The sequence below is a fragment of the Lepus europaeus genome, unplaced genomic scaffold (genome assembly GCF_033115175.1).
Source record: "Lepus europaeus isolate LE1 unplaced genomic scaffold, mLepTim1.pri SCAFFOLD_3_1, whole genome shotgun sequence".
In the NCBI taxonomy this organism is placed as follows: Eukaryota; Metazoa; Chordata; class Mammalia; order Lagomorpha; family Leporidae; genus Lepus; species Lepus europaeus.
Genome location: NW_026909276.1, coordinates 12894780 through 12915210, shown reverse-complemented (window position 1 = coordinate 12915210; position 20431 = coordinate 12894780). Strand labels below are relative to the sequence as shown.

Sequence of the window (20431 nt, the reverse complement as noted above, 5' to 3'; positions counted from 1 at the left end):
TGTCACCTGTGGAGGCTGCTGTGACTGTGAGGGATAGCGCCCCCCAAAACCAAGATGCCTGTGCCCTGCTCTCCAGCGCCCCCTGCTGGTTGTGCTAACTGTAGTCCCCATCAGCTGACCTTGTGGCAGTGGTGGCCCTGTCTGCCCCTGGGGGCTGTTGCCTGTGGACACGGTGCCCAGGAGGGAGGGGCCCTCTGTGGACTCCTCTGTTCCAGCCACATCTGGCCACATGAGGGCAGCATTTGCTCCTGTGCCAGCCCCTGCCAGTCAGAGATGTCACATCGAGGGCTTGTGCCCATGGGGGTGTCACATGGGTCGGCCATTGCCCTCTGTAGCCCCTAGGCCATGTCCACATTCACGTGTGAGTGTCCATCTGCCCACACATCCATGGCTGAGTTTTCTGGAGGCTAGGTGTCCACTGGGTCTCTGTCCCCATGCCCTACCCCTTCCCTCTTGGCCACTGAACCACCACCACTCTTGGCTCCAACACTACCACCAGCCCCTGAGGGCCCCTCCAGGCCAAGCTCCTGGGCATGGAGTGGCCAGGCGAGGTGTGGTCAGGAAGGGCAGATCTGGAGCCGTTCAATGCAATGGTAGGGTTTGCAGGCCACAGGGCAGTGTTGGGACAGCATTGCCCTCACTTCCCAGCCCTGTGGGGGGGCCCCTGCCTGCACTGTCCACTGTGCAGAGGGCAGGTCGTGAACCACGAGGTCTCTACAGCATGTGAGGGGAGGGCCGACTGAAGGGACACTGCAGGGCAGAGCTGAGGGTAGGGCAGATGCCTGTGGGTCCCACGAGCTCCTGTCCCCTCAGCTGTCTGCTCAGAGCTGCTGTCAGCAGTGACATTCAAGTGAGCAGGATGGGGCTGAGCCCTGGGATGCCACCTGTGGTATGGGCTCCCCTGTGTGACACCCCATGCTCACCGCCACCTGTCTCAGAATGGCGTGGGGAGAAGGTGTCACGAAGGAGGGCTAAGTGCCGGCCTCCCCCACTGTGGGCTCAGATGTGCATGGAGTGCTGGGGCTGAGGGGGTGTTTAGCTCTCAGCTCCTCTGCAGCCGGGCCTTGGTCACACCTGTGGCGGTGAGAGCTGCTCCCAGCACAGACGCTCCTTGGGTGATAACACACACATGCCTTCTCGGGTGCCACAGGGGGCATGGCCAGCTGTGTGTTTCTGCAGGGCACCGGGAAAAGGCTAGGGGCTCTGTGGGTACTGGTCTGGCAGTGTGAGGCCAGGGTCTGTGGTCAGAAGGAAGCAGGGGTGGGGTGGGCAGGTGGGGGCTGACTGCCTGGGTGCTTGGTGGGGGAGGGCAGCTGGTGAGGCCCCATGGTAGGAACTCTGACTTCAGCAGCCTCTGCCCTCAAGCATGGGTGCTGACACTGGTGGTGTCTCCCAGAGTCCTCCCTGGCTGGGCTCCCAGCACCCTTGTGCCCCCTCATGTGTGTGCAGATGACCCCTGCCACCTATCCTGAGCTGGACTTGGGGGTCAGCCTGGGGCTGGATTCCCGGCAGGGAAGCTGTGCAGGGCCTGGCCTGCCATCAGCACACCTGCCCTTTGTCCACTGCTGCAGCTTGAGGCTGTGTGGGCCATGCCCTGTGGGACTGTGTGGGTGGCACTGACACAGAGGGCCTTCCATGGCAGCCAGGACCTGGGGTGCCCCTGAGTGGACTTGGCCTCCCATTTGAGGGCAGAGTGGACCCCAGACAGAGCAGGCTCAAGACATGGGGAGCCAAGAGTCCTGCAGAGTCGGTGGGAGGACATGATGAGGTCACCCACGGCCATCCCTGCCCCTCAGTGGGCCCTGCTGTCTTGCAGCCTCAGGCTCCTGTCCAGCCATGTGTCCTGCTGCTGCCTCCTGCACTTGGCCACCAGCCGGGCTAGTGTGATGCCTGGGACCCACAGTGCGGGCAGCAGGGACACGAGCACACAGATGGCTTGCACCCAGCCAGAGTAGAGTTTCTCCTGTCTGGAGGGGAACTGCTCCTGCAGGGGGCACAAGAGAGAGAGAGAGCTCAGCCTGGAGGGGGCAGACCCCGGGCTCCAGACCCCAGGCCTTGGGCAGAGCGAGGCTGACCCAACCACCTGTGCGTGGAGGCAGCCCCAACTCCTCCCTGGGACTACAGGAGGGCAGCATCCTGGGTGGGTGCTCAGGGATGAGGGAGCTGGGGCTTGAGTCTCCCTCTGGGTAGAAGCCCTCAGGGCAGGCAGGGGCACGTGGTCCCCACCCACTGGCCTCCAACACTTGTGGACAGGTGAGGTGTGGTCTGAGACCCCAGGGATAAAGCAGAAAATTCTCACTTCCCCCAGGCAGACCCTGAGGGATTCCGGTGCTCACTCTGGGAGGGGTGGCCCAGGCCAGGTGTTGCATGGTCCCCTGTGTGGACGGGGCAGGGAGTGACCCTTCTCCAGTCTGCCTCCCGACCTCTCCCAGACACTGGAATTGTTGCTTCCCTGGCTGCCTGTCCCCACAGCAAGTGGAAAGTGTGGGCTGGAAGGACCAATGTCTCCAGGGTCTGGACACTTCTCTGAGGCCCTCGAGAGGCTCCGGTCCCACCAGGGTCACCCTGCAGGTCACTGTGGCCCCTTGATCACCATGGGAGGACCTACATGCTGGGGGTTCCAGGCCCAGTAACTGGGCAGCCTGTGGGCCAGCAGGATGAGGTAGGCCAGGAAGATGCTCAGGAGGAGCAGAGGGCTGGCCACAAGCCACGCCACACACCAGTAGAGGCCTGCTCACCGCCCTATCATCCACACGATGTCATCACAGAACCTGCACAGATGCTGGGCTCAGTGGCACTGCGGAGCCATCCCCACCCCCCAGGCTCCTCATGGACCTCAGCTCACCGCTGTAGGCCGTAGACGTAAATGACCCCACCACCTTGACGAAGGTAAAGACGATGAGGTTGAGGGAGGCCGTGTAGCTGTCAAAGATCTCAAGCCAGTAGCTTCTGGACTGCAGCGTGAAGCAGGTGGCCGAGAGCAGGCAGGCCAGGCAGACCAGCCCTGGGGTGCAGGGGGCTGGATGGGAGTCCTGCACCTACCCCTCTCCCCCACCCTGCCCTGCCTGCCAGAGGTGGGCGAGGGCTTGGCCTCAGCTGGCCACAGTCAGGGCAGGTCCACCTGCATCCTGCCCAGAGCTGCTGGGCTGTCCTCAGGGAGCAGGCTGGCCTGGTGCCCCTGAACTCTGTAGGGGAGGCGGCAGGCATCCCTATGGCTGAGCTGTGCACTCACCCATGAGGGCCTCCTTGGGGACCCCCGTGGGGACGACCCCCATGTCCAAGAGTGGCGTGATGATCCCCTCCATGTTGCTGAACATGGACAAGAGCCCCAGGGTGAAGAGCATCCCGAAGAAGAACACGGCCCACATGGGCGCCCCCGGCATGGGCAGCATGGCCTCCATGAAGACGATGAAGGCCGGGGCCCCAGGCACTCTGCAACCTGGAGGTGGGTCACGTGTGTGGGCCAGGGGTGTGCCTGCAGGGATGCCATGCCCACCATCCCTCCAGGAGGCTCTAGGTGCCTGGAGCCAGGATCTGTGCCCGGCTGCCCATCAGCCCAGCCCTGAAGCCACCCCACTGGACAAGGGCTCCACTGGACTCCGGCAGGCTCACAGCCCTTTGGCCTGGCCCAGTGCCTGGGGTTCCCGGGGTGGCCCTGCAGCCCTGCATGCACTTCCTTGTCCAGGAAGTCCTCCAGGTGGCAGACCCTCAGGGGCAGCAGGGGCAGCCTCTCTGGCTGTGTGGCATTGAGCTGTGTGAGGACGGCCTCCTAGCTAGCCCTGTAGATGCTCTGTTCCAGGAAGTTGAACTCATCAATGAGGCCCAGGATGTTTTTGCGGGGACACAGGGTGGAGCTGTGGGGCCTGTGTTACCACCCACTGCCTGAGCCAGCAGATGTGTCCAGGCACAGGGCCCATGGCACCCTGGGGGCCCAGCCCGCCCACGTCTCTGCTCCTGTGGGGAACCCGTGTGCACTATTGTTCCGGGAGGGGGCAGCCTCATCCTTCAAGCCCCGGGCTGGCACAGGGGCATTGTCTTCTGCAGCTCAGCTGAAGGGCCCAGCCTCCCATTTTCAGGACTCGCAGGTCAGCATTCAGGGGCTGAGAACCCCCGCCCCGTGACCTGAGAGCCCCTGTCCGCCCACACCCGGCGTCATGCAGCTCCCGAGGTCGGCTTTGGGGCTCGCTGTCCACATAGCTGCTCCTGTCGCCCTCCCGCACAGTCCACTGAGCCCTGATCTGGGCATTGAGGCTCCCGGCTGGGGTCCCAGCAGAGCCCAGCCCTCCTTTGTCAGCTTTCTGGGTCGCTCAAGCGCCATGTCTTCCGCAGGTTTGCTGTGTTCTGTCGGCAGCCGGTCTGGCTGCTCAGAAGGCCCCGTGTCCAGTGTCCTAAATGCGGGAGGCCATGATGTGCCTCACAGAGGAAGCCGCGTGTCAGGTGGGTGCCAGGCATGACAGCGCCATTGGCCACGCTCAGTGCAGGGGCGTCAGTGCCTTGTATGAAGCAGGGTCTCACGCAGCCACACAGAGTAGGGACAAGTGCGGCCAGGGGAGGAAGTACGAGCCTCATCCTGATGCCCCAGGCACCCAGCCCAGCGCCCCCAGTGTGGGCATGGCCGCCAGAGTGGGAGCCCCAGCCCAGCGCCCCCTCACCCAGTGCTGGCAGAGACCCAGGGAGTGGGAGCCCCGGCCCAGCGTCCCCTCACCCAGTGTTGGCAGAGACCCTGGGAGTGGGAGCCTTGGAACAGAGAGAAGCATCTTTGCATGGTGCAGCATGTCCGCCACTTGCTATGCTCCATGGAACCCCGGGAGTCAGGCTGAGATGTGACAGGACCCTGACCTTGGGGTCTGGGTGGAGGAGCTGGAGAAGCTCCTTCAACACTGGTGAGGGTGGCGCTGAGGTGAGGCACACACACATGAGGCACACATGAGGTGCACACATGGGAAGCACACAGGCGCACATGAGGCACACACACACGTGAAGCACACACATGCTCAGTGCTCCTGGGGCACCGGCTCCAGCAGCACTGCCCATGGCTGGCCTGTCCTCTACCTCCTCCCTCTGAGCGGTGTGGGGTTGGCACAGGCACCACCCATTGGCTCTGCATGTGGGGGCCGTCCTGGGTGCCGACGGGTTCAGCAGGACCCTTGGGTGCCTGGAGCCCCCTCTTGGGAATGCATACTCTGCGGGAGCAGGGCTCCCTGTGCCAGAGGCTGCAGCCCATCCAACACCCCAAATGAGACATGTCTGGACGGCCGGGCGGAGGGCCTCAGGGTTGCTCGGGCGGCATCGGCGTACTGGGGCTGCCTTAGGGCCATGCACTGTGCACATCTCAGAGCGGAAGAGGCCTCCTGTGATCCTGGAGGCCCCGGGCGCACGGGGTTCAGTGGCAGCCCCCCAGAGGTTCCAGGGGGCACCCCTCTGTCCCTGACTCGGGGCCCATGTCCCCCAGGGCAACCTCAGCTCCATCCACTCCTGAGTTTCATCTGCTGAGACCCTTTTTCCAGTGAGGGTCCTCAGGAATGGTGGCATGCCTGCCCCACCCCTGCCCATGGCGTGGCCTAGCCTCACCTGTCCAGGCACTGCCCGTGGTCCGTGGTGGCCTTGAAGCCCATGACAGAGAAGATGGCAACAGAGGCTTACAGGGAAGTCATGCTTTTCACCAGGGAGATGACCACGGCATCCTTCTCACAGTTGTTCCTGCACATGGGGGCACTCAGGGCCTCGGGAAGGCCCCCTGCCCACTGACCTGGGCCCCTCACACAGGGGTACTAAGGGCCTCGGGAGGGCCCCCTGCCCACTGAGCCTGGGCCCCTCACACAGGGGCTGCATTCAGGGCCCCCTGCCCATCAAGCCTGGGACCCTGACATGGGGGCCTTCCCCTAGGGCCCCACTGAGCCTGGGCCACGCCCCACTGCCTCACTCTATTCCTTCACCGTTTGTGGAAAGGCTCAGAGCTGCACTCAGCACCCTGTGGGCCCCAGACCTGCCCCAGGCCACAGTCAGGCTGGGCACACACAGCAGCTCCTGGAACAGACAAGCCAGGTGGAGCCCACCCCAGGCCAGCAGGTCCCACAGCACCGTCCCCAGCTCAGCCCTTGCTGGCTGGCACTGCAGCGCCAGGGTGCCAAGTATCCTGGGGCAGCCACCCACCTGGGCGGGTTGTAGCTGGCAAAGGCGATGTGTCCACCGAAGTCCAGGGACAGAGAGAAGATCTGGGTGGCTGCATCCAGCCACACCCGCACATTCTGGAGAATCTGCATCTGGAATGTGAACACAGCAGATGCTATTCCAGAACGTTCCCTGGCCCTTTTGGGTCACACCACAACCAGGTGTGACCTGTACAGATTCCAAGAACCGTTCAGGACTTTGTGCCAGGAGGGAGCTTGCTTGGCGTTGCAGCTGACATGGCTCCCCTGTTCTGTGATGCAGCCAGCAAGCTGTGCCTTCATCAGGCCCACAGCAGAGCATGGCTGGCACTTGGTGGTGGGGCCTAGAACCAGATCTGAGCTGACTCCAACCAGGGTATGCTCCCTGCCCTCTCCCACGTGTGGCTTTGGCTGTGTGAGGCCCCTGGGCAGGGGCATTTGCACCCACTGCCCCATTTGCCCACTGCTGGGTGTCTGGAGAGACAGCCTCATGCCCAGGTGTGCAGCTGATTCCTGGTGGTGGTCAGCAGCCCTGGAAACCCCCTTGGGATCCTGGACCAATGGAATGGTCTAGAAGCGCTGCAGACTCCAAGGAGAAGCCCTTTGGTCCTGTGTGCCACACCTGCTGGACGCTTCTGCCCCAGGTGACAGCTGATTCCAGTTGGCCCCTCCCCCACACTCCCACCTTGTCAGCACCTGGATTTCCTGCAGGTGCACAAGTCCACACACCCCAGACCAAAGTCCCTGCCCCGACCCTGCTGAGACCCCGAGGCCCTCATCCTTTGCCCACTGGGTGCCCCCTGCCCCCTTCCACTTATGTTAGGGGTGAACAGGTAGCAGAGCCCATATGTGGCATGCACACCCTGCCCCAAGAGCCAGCAGGGCCATAGGTGCCAGCACAGTTGACCCTGCAATGGAGTGGCCCCCACCCTTCAGCCGAGCCATGCTCTCTCACCTCCCTATGAGGCTGAGATGGGGAAATGAGACCCAGGGCCTGGTGTGTGAACGGATGGGGATCTGGGTGGCCCCTGGGTCCAGAGAGGACCAGTGACCAGGAGAAGTCACCTGGCCACACTGGCCACGCCCTCAACCATCTTGTTGCCATCCAGAGGGCAGCAGCTCCAGGGCAATGGGTGCTGGAAGGAGTTGAGGAAGTACCACAGCACCCAGGTGCTGTAGTACAGGCTGACAAAGAGGACACCTTGAAGCAGCCCAGCTCTGCGGACAGCAAGGACAACGCATCCCATGGCAGGGGAGGAGCGGTGCCACCACGTGCAGAGCAGGTCCTCCTGGGGAGCTGAGGAGGGGGTGGCCTACCTACGCCACCCAGGTAGGGGGAGATGGCCATCCACACCCCAGTGCTGCCCCTGCGCAGGTGCTGGCCAATGGCGAGCTCGATGTGGAAGAGCAGGATCCCCTCAAAGACCAGGGCAATGAAGTAGGGGATGAGGAAGGCCCCTGCCAGGACACAGAGGTCAGGGGATGGCCACCCTCTGCTCCCCACTGGGGCACCTGGTGTGTTGCTGGCGGCCAGCCCTGGTTCTGGCCGAGTGTGGTTGGCATAGCTGCCAGCTGCATACTCAGCCTCGTGGGAGAATAAACCAGCCGGGCGGCACTGTGGGGCAGACTCAGAGGCTGTCTGTGTAGTCAGTGTGGACAGGCAGAGTGTGTGTGGCCAGTGTAGACAGGAGTGTGCACAGCCAGTGTGGACAGTGTGTAAGTGGCCAGTGTGGACAGGCAGAGCAGGCACTGCCAGTGTGGACCAGCAGAGTGTATGTGGCCAGTGTGGACAGGCAGAGTGGTCATGGCCAGTGTGGATAGGCAGAGTGGGCATGGCCAGTGTGGACAGGCAGAGTGTATGTGGCCAGTGTGGACAGGCAGAGTGGTCATGGCCAGTGTGGATAGGCAGAGTGGGCACGGCCAGTGTGGACAGGTGGAGTGGGCATGGCCAGTGTGGACAGGTGGAGTGGGCATGGCCAGTGTGGACAGGCAGAGTGTATGTGGCCAGTGTGGACAGGCAGAGTGGCCATGGCCAGTGTGGACAGGCAGAGTGTATGTGGCCAGTGTGGACAGGTGGAGTGGGAATGGCCAGTGTGGACAGGCAGAGTGGGCATGGCCAGTGTAGACAGGTGGAGCAGGCAAGCAGACACCTGGAACAGGAGCTGGCATGAGGATGAGGAAGGGCCACCAGCTCAGAAGACCCTGGAACTGCCCAGGAGCGAGGAGGGTGAGTGCGGCCATGCAAGATGTGGAGGTATTCTTTACAAAATTCCAAGTGACGGGTGATGGGCACTGAGTGGCTGGGGTGAGACCGCCCCTCAGCACAGCCTGGGGAGGAAGGGGAGTAAGAAGACAGAATGTTCCGGCATGTTCAGCCATGCTTGCTGCATCTGGAAACAGGTGCCATAGCAGCGCGTTGGGGCGGCTGCTCCTCCCTCACCTGCATCCCTGATGAGAGGCCCCCTCCCCTGACCTCTGTGTCCCCAAGGCCCTGGCCCCTGAGGGGATCTCCCCAGGTTCCTCACTGGAGAGGGTCGGGCATGGGCATCCCAGGCCTGCTCGTTAAACGGGGGCACTTGGGCAATGACAGCCCTGAGGGCAGCAGCCCCTGGCTGGTGCACACATGTGGCAGCACAGGTGCATCCATGATGCTGGTGAGCCTGGGGCTCCTGTCACCCCACAAGGAGACTTGGGATATGCCAGCCCCCATGAACGTGGACACCAGGGTGATTGCCCCCTGGAGACTGGCTCCACACCAAGGGGCAGCGCCGCTGGGAATGGAGCTGTGTGCTGGCCTGGGACCCCGTGTGCGGGCCCCTGAATTCCCCGGGGCTCAGACACCAAGGCCGGGCTCTTCCTGGGGCCCCATGTGTCTGGTTTCCTGGGATGGTGGTGCTGCCCAGGGGTCAGGGGTGGGGAAGGCCAGCCCCTTGGCTACCCAGATGTGGCTGGCAGGCTCACCTTCACCATGGGTCTGGCACAGGTATGGGAACCTACAGATGTTCCCCAGCCCCACAGCAAACCCCATGCAGCTGAGCAGGTACTGGAGCTTGTTGTCCCACCAGGGCCTCTCATCCTCCTGCGCATCCATGGCTAGGTCTGGGCTAAGGTCCTGGGCCATAGCGGTCCAGTGGCTCAGGGAGCATCCAGACCACACGGCACCTGCACCCTCTGCTGTCCTGGAGCCAGAGCGTCCCCTCCATCGCGTCCTCTGGTTTATTTACAGGAAAGCTGGTGGAGCCCGGTTAATTGGTAACCTGGGGCCTGGCCATGCCCGCATCCCCAGCCCTTCTCCCACAAGCATGTCCAATGTCAGCTGCAGGCTGGTACCACCACAGAGAGAGCTGTCCCTGTGACAGCCGTGTGCTCCTGTTGGGGATGCTCAGGGGCATGGTGAGTTGGTTTTAGTTATTTATCTGTAACAAGTGTTTTGATGTTGAGGTAATGCAGACTCATGCTCATTGGTGACAGGGTCAGAGGTCCCCGCTCCCCTCCCCCACCCTCGGTTTGCCAAGGTGGCCTGTGAAGCTGAGTCAAGGATGTGGACACCTCAAGACCCAGAACATCCATCACCAGGGAGCCCCACCCTCCACCCAGGACCCTGGCAGCCCCTGACCTCCCCATGCCACACAGTTCCCGACAGGGTCAGCAGATAAAGGCTGTTGCCTGGCCACATGAGGCTGTGGTGGCTGTGGCTTCCCTGCTTCTGGGGCAGCATAGGAGGGGGCTTAGTCCTCAGGCCACACCTGTCTCCTGACACCTCGGGAGTCTGAACATGGCTTCCTGGCCAGTCCTATGTGGCCTGTACCAGGGGCTGCACCTGCTCCCTAGCCCAGCCTGGGGCCCTCAGAGTGGAGCCCACACCCTCCCCAGAGCTACAGGAGTCCCTGAGGTGACCCCCACTGAGCACAACAGGGACAGGGCCTTTGGGAGGCAGACAGTCCTGCCCAATGCCCAGCCTGTCTTGGCCACAACACGTGGCCTTGTGGACAGCATCCCGATTGCAGCCCACAGGGGAGTGGAGCTGACTGCCAGCCACACCGATCCTGGGGACACACTTGCCTGTCTAGACATACACAGAGAACAGCAGATGCAGTGGTTTATTTAGACGGGGACACTTGATGTCCGTGAACCTGCCTGTCTGTCACGTTGACAAGGATGCCAAGCAGCAGCACTGTGCTCCAGAGGTGTCACATGACCACCAGCCTCCTGGATGGCACACCTGGCCAGGCCTTGCCAGGGGCACCACAGGGCAATGGAGGGGTGAGTGCTGAGTGGTCAGAACACGTCCCAGCTCTGCCCTGCTCCATGTCTGCGGTGGGCTGGGTGGCTGGAACTGCAGGACTGGAGCTTGAGGCCGGGGTGTCTGGGAGGAAGGGTACCCCCCAGCATCCCAGCCCAACTTGTGAGAATTCTAGAAAGTCTGCTTGGAGGGAAGCACCCAAGCTTTTCTGCAGAACATGGAGGTGGCCATTTGTGGAAGCGGATGCCACAGGTACAGCTAGCGTGGGGCTGAGGTTGGTGCCAAGTCCCAGGGCCATCCACTCCAACCCAGCCCTGGGCTCCAGGGGGGCCAGGAGGCATGCAACATCCTTGGTGGCAGGGGCCAGGGCCAAGTTACCCTGTAACCCTCTCTCCCAACATCTGGCTAACAATTCACAGTTAATGCCCCTGTAAGAAAACAGCTGTTGTCTTTCTCTGGCTGGGCCACACTGAGCTGCACTCAGGGTGTCTGTCCATGCCAGGCAGAAGCAATGATTAAATGGTGAGTATTCATTAAGCCAGGGGCGGAGGGGCCAGGGCATGGGGGGTGTGGCCATGTCACCACAGGCTCTATGGGCTTCTGGTAAAAGGGCCCAAACCCTGACCTCGGGGGTCTCTAGGTCAAGGGTCTGTAGCTAAGGGGAGGGTACAGGGTGGGGGCTGGGAAATGAGAATGGCTGTAGGGGCCGAGTCAGCAGCCCACGCTCCAGGCTCCACGGCCATCCATGACAACCTGGGGTGCAGCAGGTGCAGCCTCCCCACCCCTCAGCTCTTGACTTTGGGGGACATACCCAGGGCTGTGTGGCATACTGCACCGTGTTCATGACTAGGAGACTGGGCCCACATGGTGGACGTGTGTGCCATGAACATGTAAACACAGATGCACACATGTATGTGAACACGTGTGCACCTGGAGATGCACACACATGTATGTGCATACAAGCAGTGTGTGTATACGTGTAAGCACGATGCACATGTCCACATGTGCACAAAATATACAGCTACATATGTACAGATGCACGTACACACATATGCATGCATATGCACACACCCATAAAACATACACATGTATGCACACAGGCATACGTGCACACAATACATACATGTCCAGGCATGCACACAATGCTGACATAACTCACATGTACACACACGTGTGCATAGACATGCATGCATATGGAGAAACATCACATACACATGAATGAATATACACATGTACAAGATACATGTCTACACATTCAGGTTAGTGCACACATGTATGCAATGCTCACACATACACATGAATGTCTGCACACATGCACTCACATGCAGACACATGTAGCCTGGGGCTGGGCCCCTCAGTAGGTCCCTGTTCACAGAGGCTGTGGACTGTGTGCTGACCAGGCCCTGCTGCTCCTCTGGCTACTGGCAGTGGCTCCTGATGAGCTTGTAGATGGCGAAGCATGGGATAACGAGGCTGGGCACACCGGCCATGACCACCACCATCACGTACACCCAGGGCAGGTACCCGACCTGCCGGGATTTGGGGAACTCCTGGGGGAGAACCAGGCCTGAGGTGAGCACACACATGGCCTCCGCTCTGACCTGCGACCCTCCCCTGAACACACTCACGCCTCTGCCCTGACCTGCGACCCTCCCCTGAGCACATGCAGGGCCTCTGCCCTGACCTGCGACCCTCGCCTGAGCACACGCAAGGCCTCTGCCCTGACCTGCGACCTTCTCCTGAGCACACGCAAGGCCTCTGCCCTGACCTGCGACCTTCCCCTGAGCACACACACAGCCTCCACCCTGACCTACGACCCTGCCCTGAGCACATGCAGGGCCTCCAGCATGACCTGTGACCCTCCCTGGCATGGTGGCCCTGGGCACTCACATAGCTGGGGTCCCAGATGCTGTAGGTTAGCTCCTTGCTGACTTTGACCACAAAGTAGAAGAGGAAGATGACCAGCATGATCAGGGGGCTGACCACCTGCCACATGAGCTGCCAGAAGATGTTGGGCTTGTGCCCAATCATGAACTCAATGTCCTTGTTGAACCTGGAGGCAGAGGCCGGTACAGTGTCGACTGACCTGGGTGAGACACTGACCACCTGCCTCACCCTGCACTCTGGGCCTTTCACAGATGGACATGTGGACACATACAGTGCCAAGCACAGCTGCACAGCTGTGGGGCCAGGCGCATGGCCAAACCCGCACTGCATGATATTACCAGAGCATGGCCAACCCTGTGTGCCTTGGTCTGCCCCTCAGCTGCACACCTGTACTTGCACAGATGGCCTCTGCACACTTGGCCTGCACACACCTGTGCCTGCACACCTGTACCAGCACATCTGAGCCTGAACACCTGACCCACACACACTTGTGCCTGCACACCTGGCACACACACATCTGGCCTGCACACACCTGTGCCTACACACCTGTACCTGTGCACATGTGCCTGTACACCTGGCCTGCACACACCTGGCCTGCATACACCTGTGCCTGGACACCTGGCCTGCACACACCTGTGCCTGCACACCTGTACCTGTGCACCTGTACCTGCACACCTGTGCCTGCACACCTGGTCTCAGAAGCAGCTCGCCTTGATAGCTTCTCAGGCTGCTCTCTGGTGGTCACCCCACCCAGCAAGGTGAGTACCCAGATGTCTGGCCAGTGGGGGCTGAAGGCCCCCCTCTGGAAAGGCCTGGAGCTCCAGGGAGATAATAGCCCCCCACTACAACATAGGTACCCCAGGCCGAGGGCCCCAGCCCCACTACCCACCCACCCTCGTTCCTCTGCTGCACCTGCACCCAGGCTGCTGTGGGGGACCCAGACCAAGGCTCTTGCTTGGCTGAGTGGCAGAGGGTCTGCTCACACCGTGGCCTTCATGCTCATACACCCCAAGTTCTGGGCGGTCTAACAAAACTGCTGTCAGTGCTTGCTCTGCACAGCTAGGTGTAGGAGAATCCGGAAGCCAGAGGGGCATGGAATGCCCCTGGGGTCCCTGTGGAGCTCCCTCCTGGGACTCAGGGCTGTTGCTCTGCTGTCTGCCCTGTACCCCCAAGGCCAGCCCCAGCACGGCTCCCCACCACCTCCTCCCTCGTACCTGTCAATGCCATACACATAGAGGATCCCGAACATCTTGCAGAATGCAATGATGAGCAGGGGGATGGAGCCCACATATCTGTCCAGCAGGAAGAGCCAGTACTGGCCGGAGTTCAGCATGAAGATGAGGGCCAGGAGTAGGTCCCCAGGCAGATGAGGCCTGCAGGGAAATAGAGCTGGGCAGGTCCCAACCTGCAGCTCGGCAGGAAGGGGATGTGCAGCTGGGCCCCCATGGCACACGGACCTGTGAGCAGCTCGTTAGGGCACTTGGCGGAGATGAGCTTGAGGTCCTGCAGTGGCACGGCCATGCCCTCCATGTTCCCAAACATAGACAACAGGCCCAGGCAGAAGAGCATGAGGAAGAATAGCATGGACCACAGCGGGGACACCGGCATCTTGGTGATGGCCTCGGCGAAGACAATGAAGGCCAGGCCCATGCCCTCCATGCCCTGCATGATGGCACCCAGTCACCCAGGGCCTGTCGGTCCCTGACAGCCACAGTGGTCACCCTGTCAGCCCACGGCTCACCGACTGAGCCACACCAAGCAAGAATGCGGCCAATCCCAGGCCGCCTGTTGGCTCCAGATACATGGGTAAAGCGGAGCTGCAGGCCGGGAGGTGAGGATGCGCGGGGCCCAGGCCCCTTCTGCAGGTGCACCCAGTCCTGGCAGAGCCAGGAGCAGCTGAGGGCCCCTGGGCTGGGGTGGGCAACGCCAGCAGCTACCTGGGGCCCAGGAGGTGGCACACAGTTGACAACAGGTGATGCCACATCCTGGCACCATGCTCGTTGCTGTGGGAGCCACTGGTCCGGAAGTGGTGACACCCCCACAACGTGGGGTCTCCTGAACAGAGAGGAAGCAGTGTGTGGGGAGCCGAGCAGCCACTGGACGTGCCACGGCCAGCGTCGTCGAGACCGAGGGGAAGTGGACGGCAGCCCCAAGGAGCGACCTGAGGGGCCGGCGGGGGCTCCCCTGCCTCCCGCCCGCCGGGGTGCCGGGACCTGCCTCCGAGAAGAAGGAGTTCATGTCGCAGGTCTGGAACGTGAGCTGGGCGTAGGCCACGGGGTCCGTGGCGTTCCACCAGCGCTGCATCTCCGCGAAGTTCTGGGTCACGTTGCCCTCCGGCAGGTCGAAGGCGTTCATGAGGGTCAGGAGGTCCCTTGGAGCAGAGCCAGGATGACGCCGGGCAGGGGGTGTGGTGGGGCGGGGCCACTCACGTGCTGAAGCAGTCGTCCGTAGCGCTAGGTGGCGTGGAACCAATGGTGGAATAGATCACTGTGGCCGTGTACACGGACGTGAAGCCATTGATGGAGGTGATCCCCGAGTCCATCTCGCAATTGTTGCTGTGGCGAGAGCGGCGTCACCTCACAGGCGTCACCCCACTGCTGGGCCCAGGACTGAGGACCCAGGGCCTGCTGGGAAGTGGGCTGGGCAGGAGTCCACCTGTGCCCCTCCAAGCAGGAGTGGGCACCAAGAACTCAGATGGCTGGAGGGCTGTGCCCAGCATGGGAGCCCAGAGCACTACCAGAAGTAGTCCACGGAGGAGCTGCGCGTGCACTCATTAGTGTAGCCTGCGGGGACACGGCCGTGACGCGTGTCGGCGGGAGCAGCACACGTGCACACACCCATGCCAGGCTTGCGTGCTCCCTGGCCCCTGACGCCTCCCTCTCCCTCGGCTGCCCTGAGGGGAGCGGAGTCTCGGGGCTCCCTGCCCCCAACCCCTCTAGGACCCTGGCTCTGGCCCCAGGTGGCGCTGCTCACCCGTGAGGTTCTGGCCCAGCAGGCACTGGCTCCAGGGCAGCGGGTCCTGGAAGGAGTTGAAGAAGTACCACAGTATCCAGGTGATGATGGTGTTGTAGTACAGCCCAACCATGAAGGACGCCAGCATGGAGGTGATGCCTGCCTGGGTGGAAGGGGGGCTTCAGGGGAGTTTCCATGCATGGTGGGGCAGGGGCTCCTACAGGTGCTTGCCTCTAACAGAACCAAGCGTGAGGGGACCAAGAGAGGCAGCCAGGGAGGACTGGATCATGGCCTTCAGGGCTGGGGCCTCCTGCCCCAGGAGTTCTGATCAGTGGACCCTGCCTGGTGCCCTGGCCGGAGGTCTGAGTGAGCCAGTGCCCTGGTCACAGAGCTGGTCAATGAGTGACCCCCAGGGCTGGCAAGGTGTGGGAATGGATGGAGGCTGCCTGAGCAGGTGGCCAGTGCCCCCTGCCGGGACCTTCCTCTGAGCAGTCAGGCTGTGCCCCTCCACTCTGTGCCGACACTGCCCATGCCCCCCAGGTGCCCATGGAGGGGCCTACCTATGCCCTTGAGGGCCGGGTGCACGGCGCTCCACACGCCCACAGGCCCCTTGCACAGCCTCTGCCCGATGGCGAACTCTAGGTACAGCAGGGGGATGCCCTGGAGGACCAGCAGGATGAGGAATGGGATCATGAAGGCCCCTGGGGAGGCAGCACCAGTCAGGGCAGGTCCCCTTCCAGGGGGGCCACGTAGGGGCTGCACAGTGCCAGCCTGGTGGCCCTCCCAGCCCGCGGCTGCCCAGGAGCCCCAGCGTGTGCAGGCAGCACCTGTGGAGCCAGGCAGGGCCAGGCCACCTTGCAGCTGAGTGACTGATCCATCACAGACTGGCTGCTGTCCCTGGATCTGCCCACCTTGGGCTCTCAGCAAGCTTAGCCAAAACGCAGGAGCTCCGTCGTCCATGTATGTCCAGCTCCAGACCTGACAGAACTGTGCACAAGTGTGTGTGCACGCATGTGTTTACATGTGCTGTGTACATGTGTGTATGCACATATGTTGCTATACATATGCACATGCATGCATACATGTGTGCTTGTGTGTGGGCACATGTGTAATGTGCTTTATGTGTATGTGTGCATGCATGTGTGCACATGTTTGTGTGGTGTGTGCATGTGTGCACACGTGTACGTGTGCTTGTGTGTGTGTGTACACTACTGAACTTGGCCCGCAGTGTCTGTCAGGCCCCCTGGTTGTGCCCTGTGTGTGCTCCGCGAGAACCACATTGATGGGAATTTTTTGCAGTCCAAAGACAACACCAAGGTGGTTGTTTGGCCCTGGGGGTATGGGGTCCACAGCCCACTCCGGAGGGCCTGGGTTTGAGTCCCAGCTCCACCCCCAGTTCCAGCCTCCTGCTGACAGCCACCAGGGAGGTGGTTCAAGGACCTGGATCCCAGGAACCCACGAGACTTGGTGTTCAGGGAGTAAACCAGCAGGTGGAGCTATCTGTCTTTCAAGTAAGTTAGTTAAGTCAAACATGCAGCACCAGGGGACAGTGGCCACCTCTGGCAGGTGAGGAAATGCTGGTGCGTTCTGACCTCAGGGATTCTTGCCCAGGAACCCAGAGAACAGCCAGACTCCACTCCAGACATCACCATCACTCAGATCCGAGCAAGCAAGGGCCACATCTCAGCAGACGAGGGCCGAGCAGAGTGCCCACCCCAGAGCTAAGTCCAAGTCTCCCCGAGACCTGGCCCCCACCATGCAGAACAAGGCAGCTGTCCCCCGATGGATGGACAGATGGACAGAGCAGAGAAGTTCCTGTGCTCGGGCCTGGGGTGTTGTGTGAGTGACATTAGTGGATGCCAAAGGATGCCTGTAACCCTTACTCACAGGAGGGCCCCAGAGAGACAGGAAGCAGAGCAGGACTGCCAGGGGTGGGGCCAGGGAGTCACTGACAAGTGGGCACCCAGCTTTGGGCTGAGGAGATAGAGCCCTGGAGAAGGTGGCAGAGGCAGCTGCACATGGCCCCACCTGCTGCCCCTGCTGCACACGGCACCATCTGCTGCACATGGCACCATCAGCTACACACAACACTGCTGCTCCTACTGCACATGGCACCATCTGAGGCCAGTTCTGCCTCCCCAAGGCCGAGGTCCCCCATCTCAGGTTCCTCACTTCTCCTACCCTCCTCACCCTAAGGGAATGCTCCTGGCCATCCCTGGGAGCTCTAGCCTGAGACTTCTGGGAAGTGACCTCTGAATGTGGGTGACATTGACCTCATTTTGAAGTTGCAGGAATTCAGGGCTGGGCAGGAACAGGAGCCCAGGCCAACTGACCAGGAAGTTCAGTTTGTCTGGTTGTCTTACGATAATCGAGAAGAGAGATGTGAACTCAAAGGAGAAGCCCCCACTTGCATGAGTTGGCCTGAGGCTGAGACGACCCCAAGTGGAGGCCTCAGGCCATCATGGCTCACACATGTCCAGTGGGCTGTCAGAATGGCCTGCATAGGTGAGCCCCCACCTGGAGTCCACAGGTGCCTCCCATGCCCCTGGCCGGCCAAGGTGGCCCCCTTCCAGCTGGGGGCTTCACTGGGAAGGAGGCACGCAGCAAACCACATTGCCAGGAGCCTGGACGCCAACAGTGGCCCCACACCTGACACCCGGTGGGCGATGTTTCCTCCCTGGACGCGGCACAGGATCACCTCGGCCCACAGTGAAGGCAGAGCCCAGGGGCAGGAAGCAGAGGCCTCCCTGACCCCATGCCACATGGCAGCGGTGGAAATGAACTTCTGTGTCATCAATGTTCTAGAACAGATCTCTCCTTGTGGCCGCTTAACCACTTGTCCAGGCTGCGCCGAGTCACACCACCAGCATGCCAGGTCGGCCAGGGTTGAATCCTGGATGTTCTATACTTGACCTAGCTCCCTGCTAATGCTCCTGGGGAAGCAGTGGAAGATGAACCAAGAACTTGGATTCCTGCCACTCATATGGGAGATCCAGATGAAGTTCCTGGTTCCTGGTTTCAACCCGGCCCAGCTCTGGTTGTTGTAGCCATTTGAGGAGTGAACTAGTTGATGAAGCTCGCTCTCTCTCTCCAATTCACTCTCTCTGTCACTCTTTCAAATAAACCATTAAAAAATACAAAAAGAAAAATCACAATTATTTAAACTAAATGCTTAAAAGCATTAATTAAGTTGAGCATCTGACCATAAAAAAGCAACTGGTAGCAGAGCAGTAAAATATAGGAATGTCCCTATTATAGTTAAGATTGTCTATAATGAACATAAACAGGAAAGTTAACATGGAACATTGAAAGCTCTTTTCTCAAGGGCCAGCAGTGTGGTTTAGCAGGTATTGCCACCACCTGCAGTGCCAGCATCCCATATGGGCACCAGATTCGAGTCCTGGCTGCTCCACTTCTGATCCAGCTCTCTGCTATGGCCTGGGAAAGCAGAAGATGGCCCAAGCACTTGGGTCCATGCACCTGAGTGAGAGACTTAGAAGAAGCTCCTGGCTACTGGCTTCAGATTGGCCCAGCTCTTGCTGTTGTGGTCATTTAGGGAGTGAACCAGCAGACAGAAGACTTCTCTCTTATATCTCTGCCTCTCTGTAACTCTGCCTTTCAAATAAATCAATAAATCTTCTTTTAAAAAAAGAAAGAAAGCTCTTTTCTCTAGCAGCAGACCCATATGAGATGGCCTCCTTCCAGTCTCTCTTTTCAATATTGTACTAAAAGTATAATCAGGGAAATGAAACAATAAAATTTGAACACTGAGTATAAAAATTTTTTAGATTTATTTATTTTTATTTGAAAGTCGGAGTTACACAGAGGAGAGATAGAGAGAGAGAGAGGTCTTCCATCTGATGGTTCACTCCCCCAATTGGCTACAATGGCCGGCACTGTGCCAATCCGAAGCCAGGAACCAGGAGCTTCCCCCTTGTCTCCCACACCAGTGCAGAGGCCCAAGGACTTGAGCCATTCTCCAATGCTTTTCCAGGCCATAGCAGAGAGCTGGATCAGAAGTGGAGCAGCCGGGTTGAACTGGCACGACCATTTGGGATGCCAGCGCTTCAGGCCAGGGTGTTAACCTGTTGTGCCACAGCAGCTGGCCTCAAAGATTAATTTTTAAGTAACAAAACTATCTATACAGAGATAATCCTAAAACAAACTGATAGGAGAACTAAACAAGAATCCTGGGTACAAGATCAACTTATACCATCAATGGGGTTACTATATATCACCAAGAAACAAATAGAAATCTATTTTAAAGGAAAAAGATACAGACTAGAAGCAAATAAGTCTTTGCAGTATCTTTAAATATTCTTCAAAACAATAAAAAATACTGAAGCAACATTAAAGAGAAGTATGCCAAGAACCTGATGAAACTGAAAGGCTCTGGCCGGTGCCACAGCTCATTAGGCTAATTCTTGGCCTGCGGCGCTGGCACCCCAGGTTCTAGTCCTGGTTGGGGTGCCTGATTCTGTCCCAGTTGCTCCTCTTCTAGGCCAGCTCTCTACTGTGGCCTGGGAAGGCAGTGGAGGATGGCCCAGGTCCTTGGGCCCTGCACCCGCATGTGAGACCAGGAGGAAGCACCTGGCTCCTGGCTTCAGATCCACAGAGTGCGCTGGCCGTAGTGGCCACTTGGGGTGTGAACCAACGGAAAAAGGAAGACCTTTCTCTCTGTCTTTCTCTCGATGTCTAACTCTGCCTGTCAAAAAAAAAAAAAAAAGAAAAAGAAAAAGAAACTGAAAGGCTAGATTTAGTAAATGTTAGTGAATTGTGACTGTGATGCTAAGTTCTAGGTCACAAGATCCCAGCAGGATCACAGACATGGTGGGGATTGAGGGATCTCAGGTGGAATCATCAGGGACATGACAGTACAGGCTGCTGTCGAGAGCCAGCCCCCAGGAGGATGAGGTGGCTTTAGACTTGAGCCGAATGTCCCCCAACAGAAACTGCCCAAAGGACTACCCCTATGCCAGGGCAATTCTGATTGGTTGAATCTTTTCTGATGTCATGCATAATCACCAGCTGAACAAACTGTGTCCAATCAGGTATGCTGAGACAACACTGCAGTACTATATGGGATCTTTGATCTTGGTGTTGCCAAACACAGCTTCTCTAGTCTGCTCCCAAGAGAGGCTCTAGGTGGCTCAGTCTTTGCTGCTCTGTGAATTCCCCTCACCACAGGAGCCTTCAGAAG

At 59.8% G+C, this 20431-nt stretch overlaps 1 protein-coding gene and 1 pseudogene across 1 annotated transcript in view; both read right to left on the bottom strand.

Annotated features, from left to right (window-relative positions):
* Positions 1-1792: 1792 nt before the first annotated feature.
* Positions 1793-9270, bottom strand: LOC133755222 (sodium-dependent neutral amino acid transporter B(0)AT3-like; annotated as a pseudogene).
* A 1763-nt stretch (positions 9271-11033) lies between these two features.
* The window catches only part of LOC133755221 (sodium-dependent neutral amino acid transporter B(0)AT1-like), a 35725-nt gene continuing 26327 nt past the window's right edge, over positions 11034-20431 (bottom strand). The window contains 11 exon segments of the mRNA XM_062185430.1: positions 11034-11047; positions 11744-11942; positions 12283-12445; positions 13494-13629; positions 13632-13652; positions 13737-13941; positions 14497-14650; positions 14709-14834; positions 15017-15062; positions 15253-15390; positions 15792-15932. Coding sequence (XP_062041414.1) covers positions 11034-11047; positions 11744-11942; positions 12283-12445; positions 13494-13629; positions 13632-13652; positions 13737-13941; positions 14497-14650; positions 14709-14834; positions 15017-15062; positions 15253-15390; positions 15792-15932 — 1343 coding nt within the window.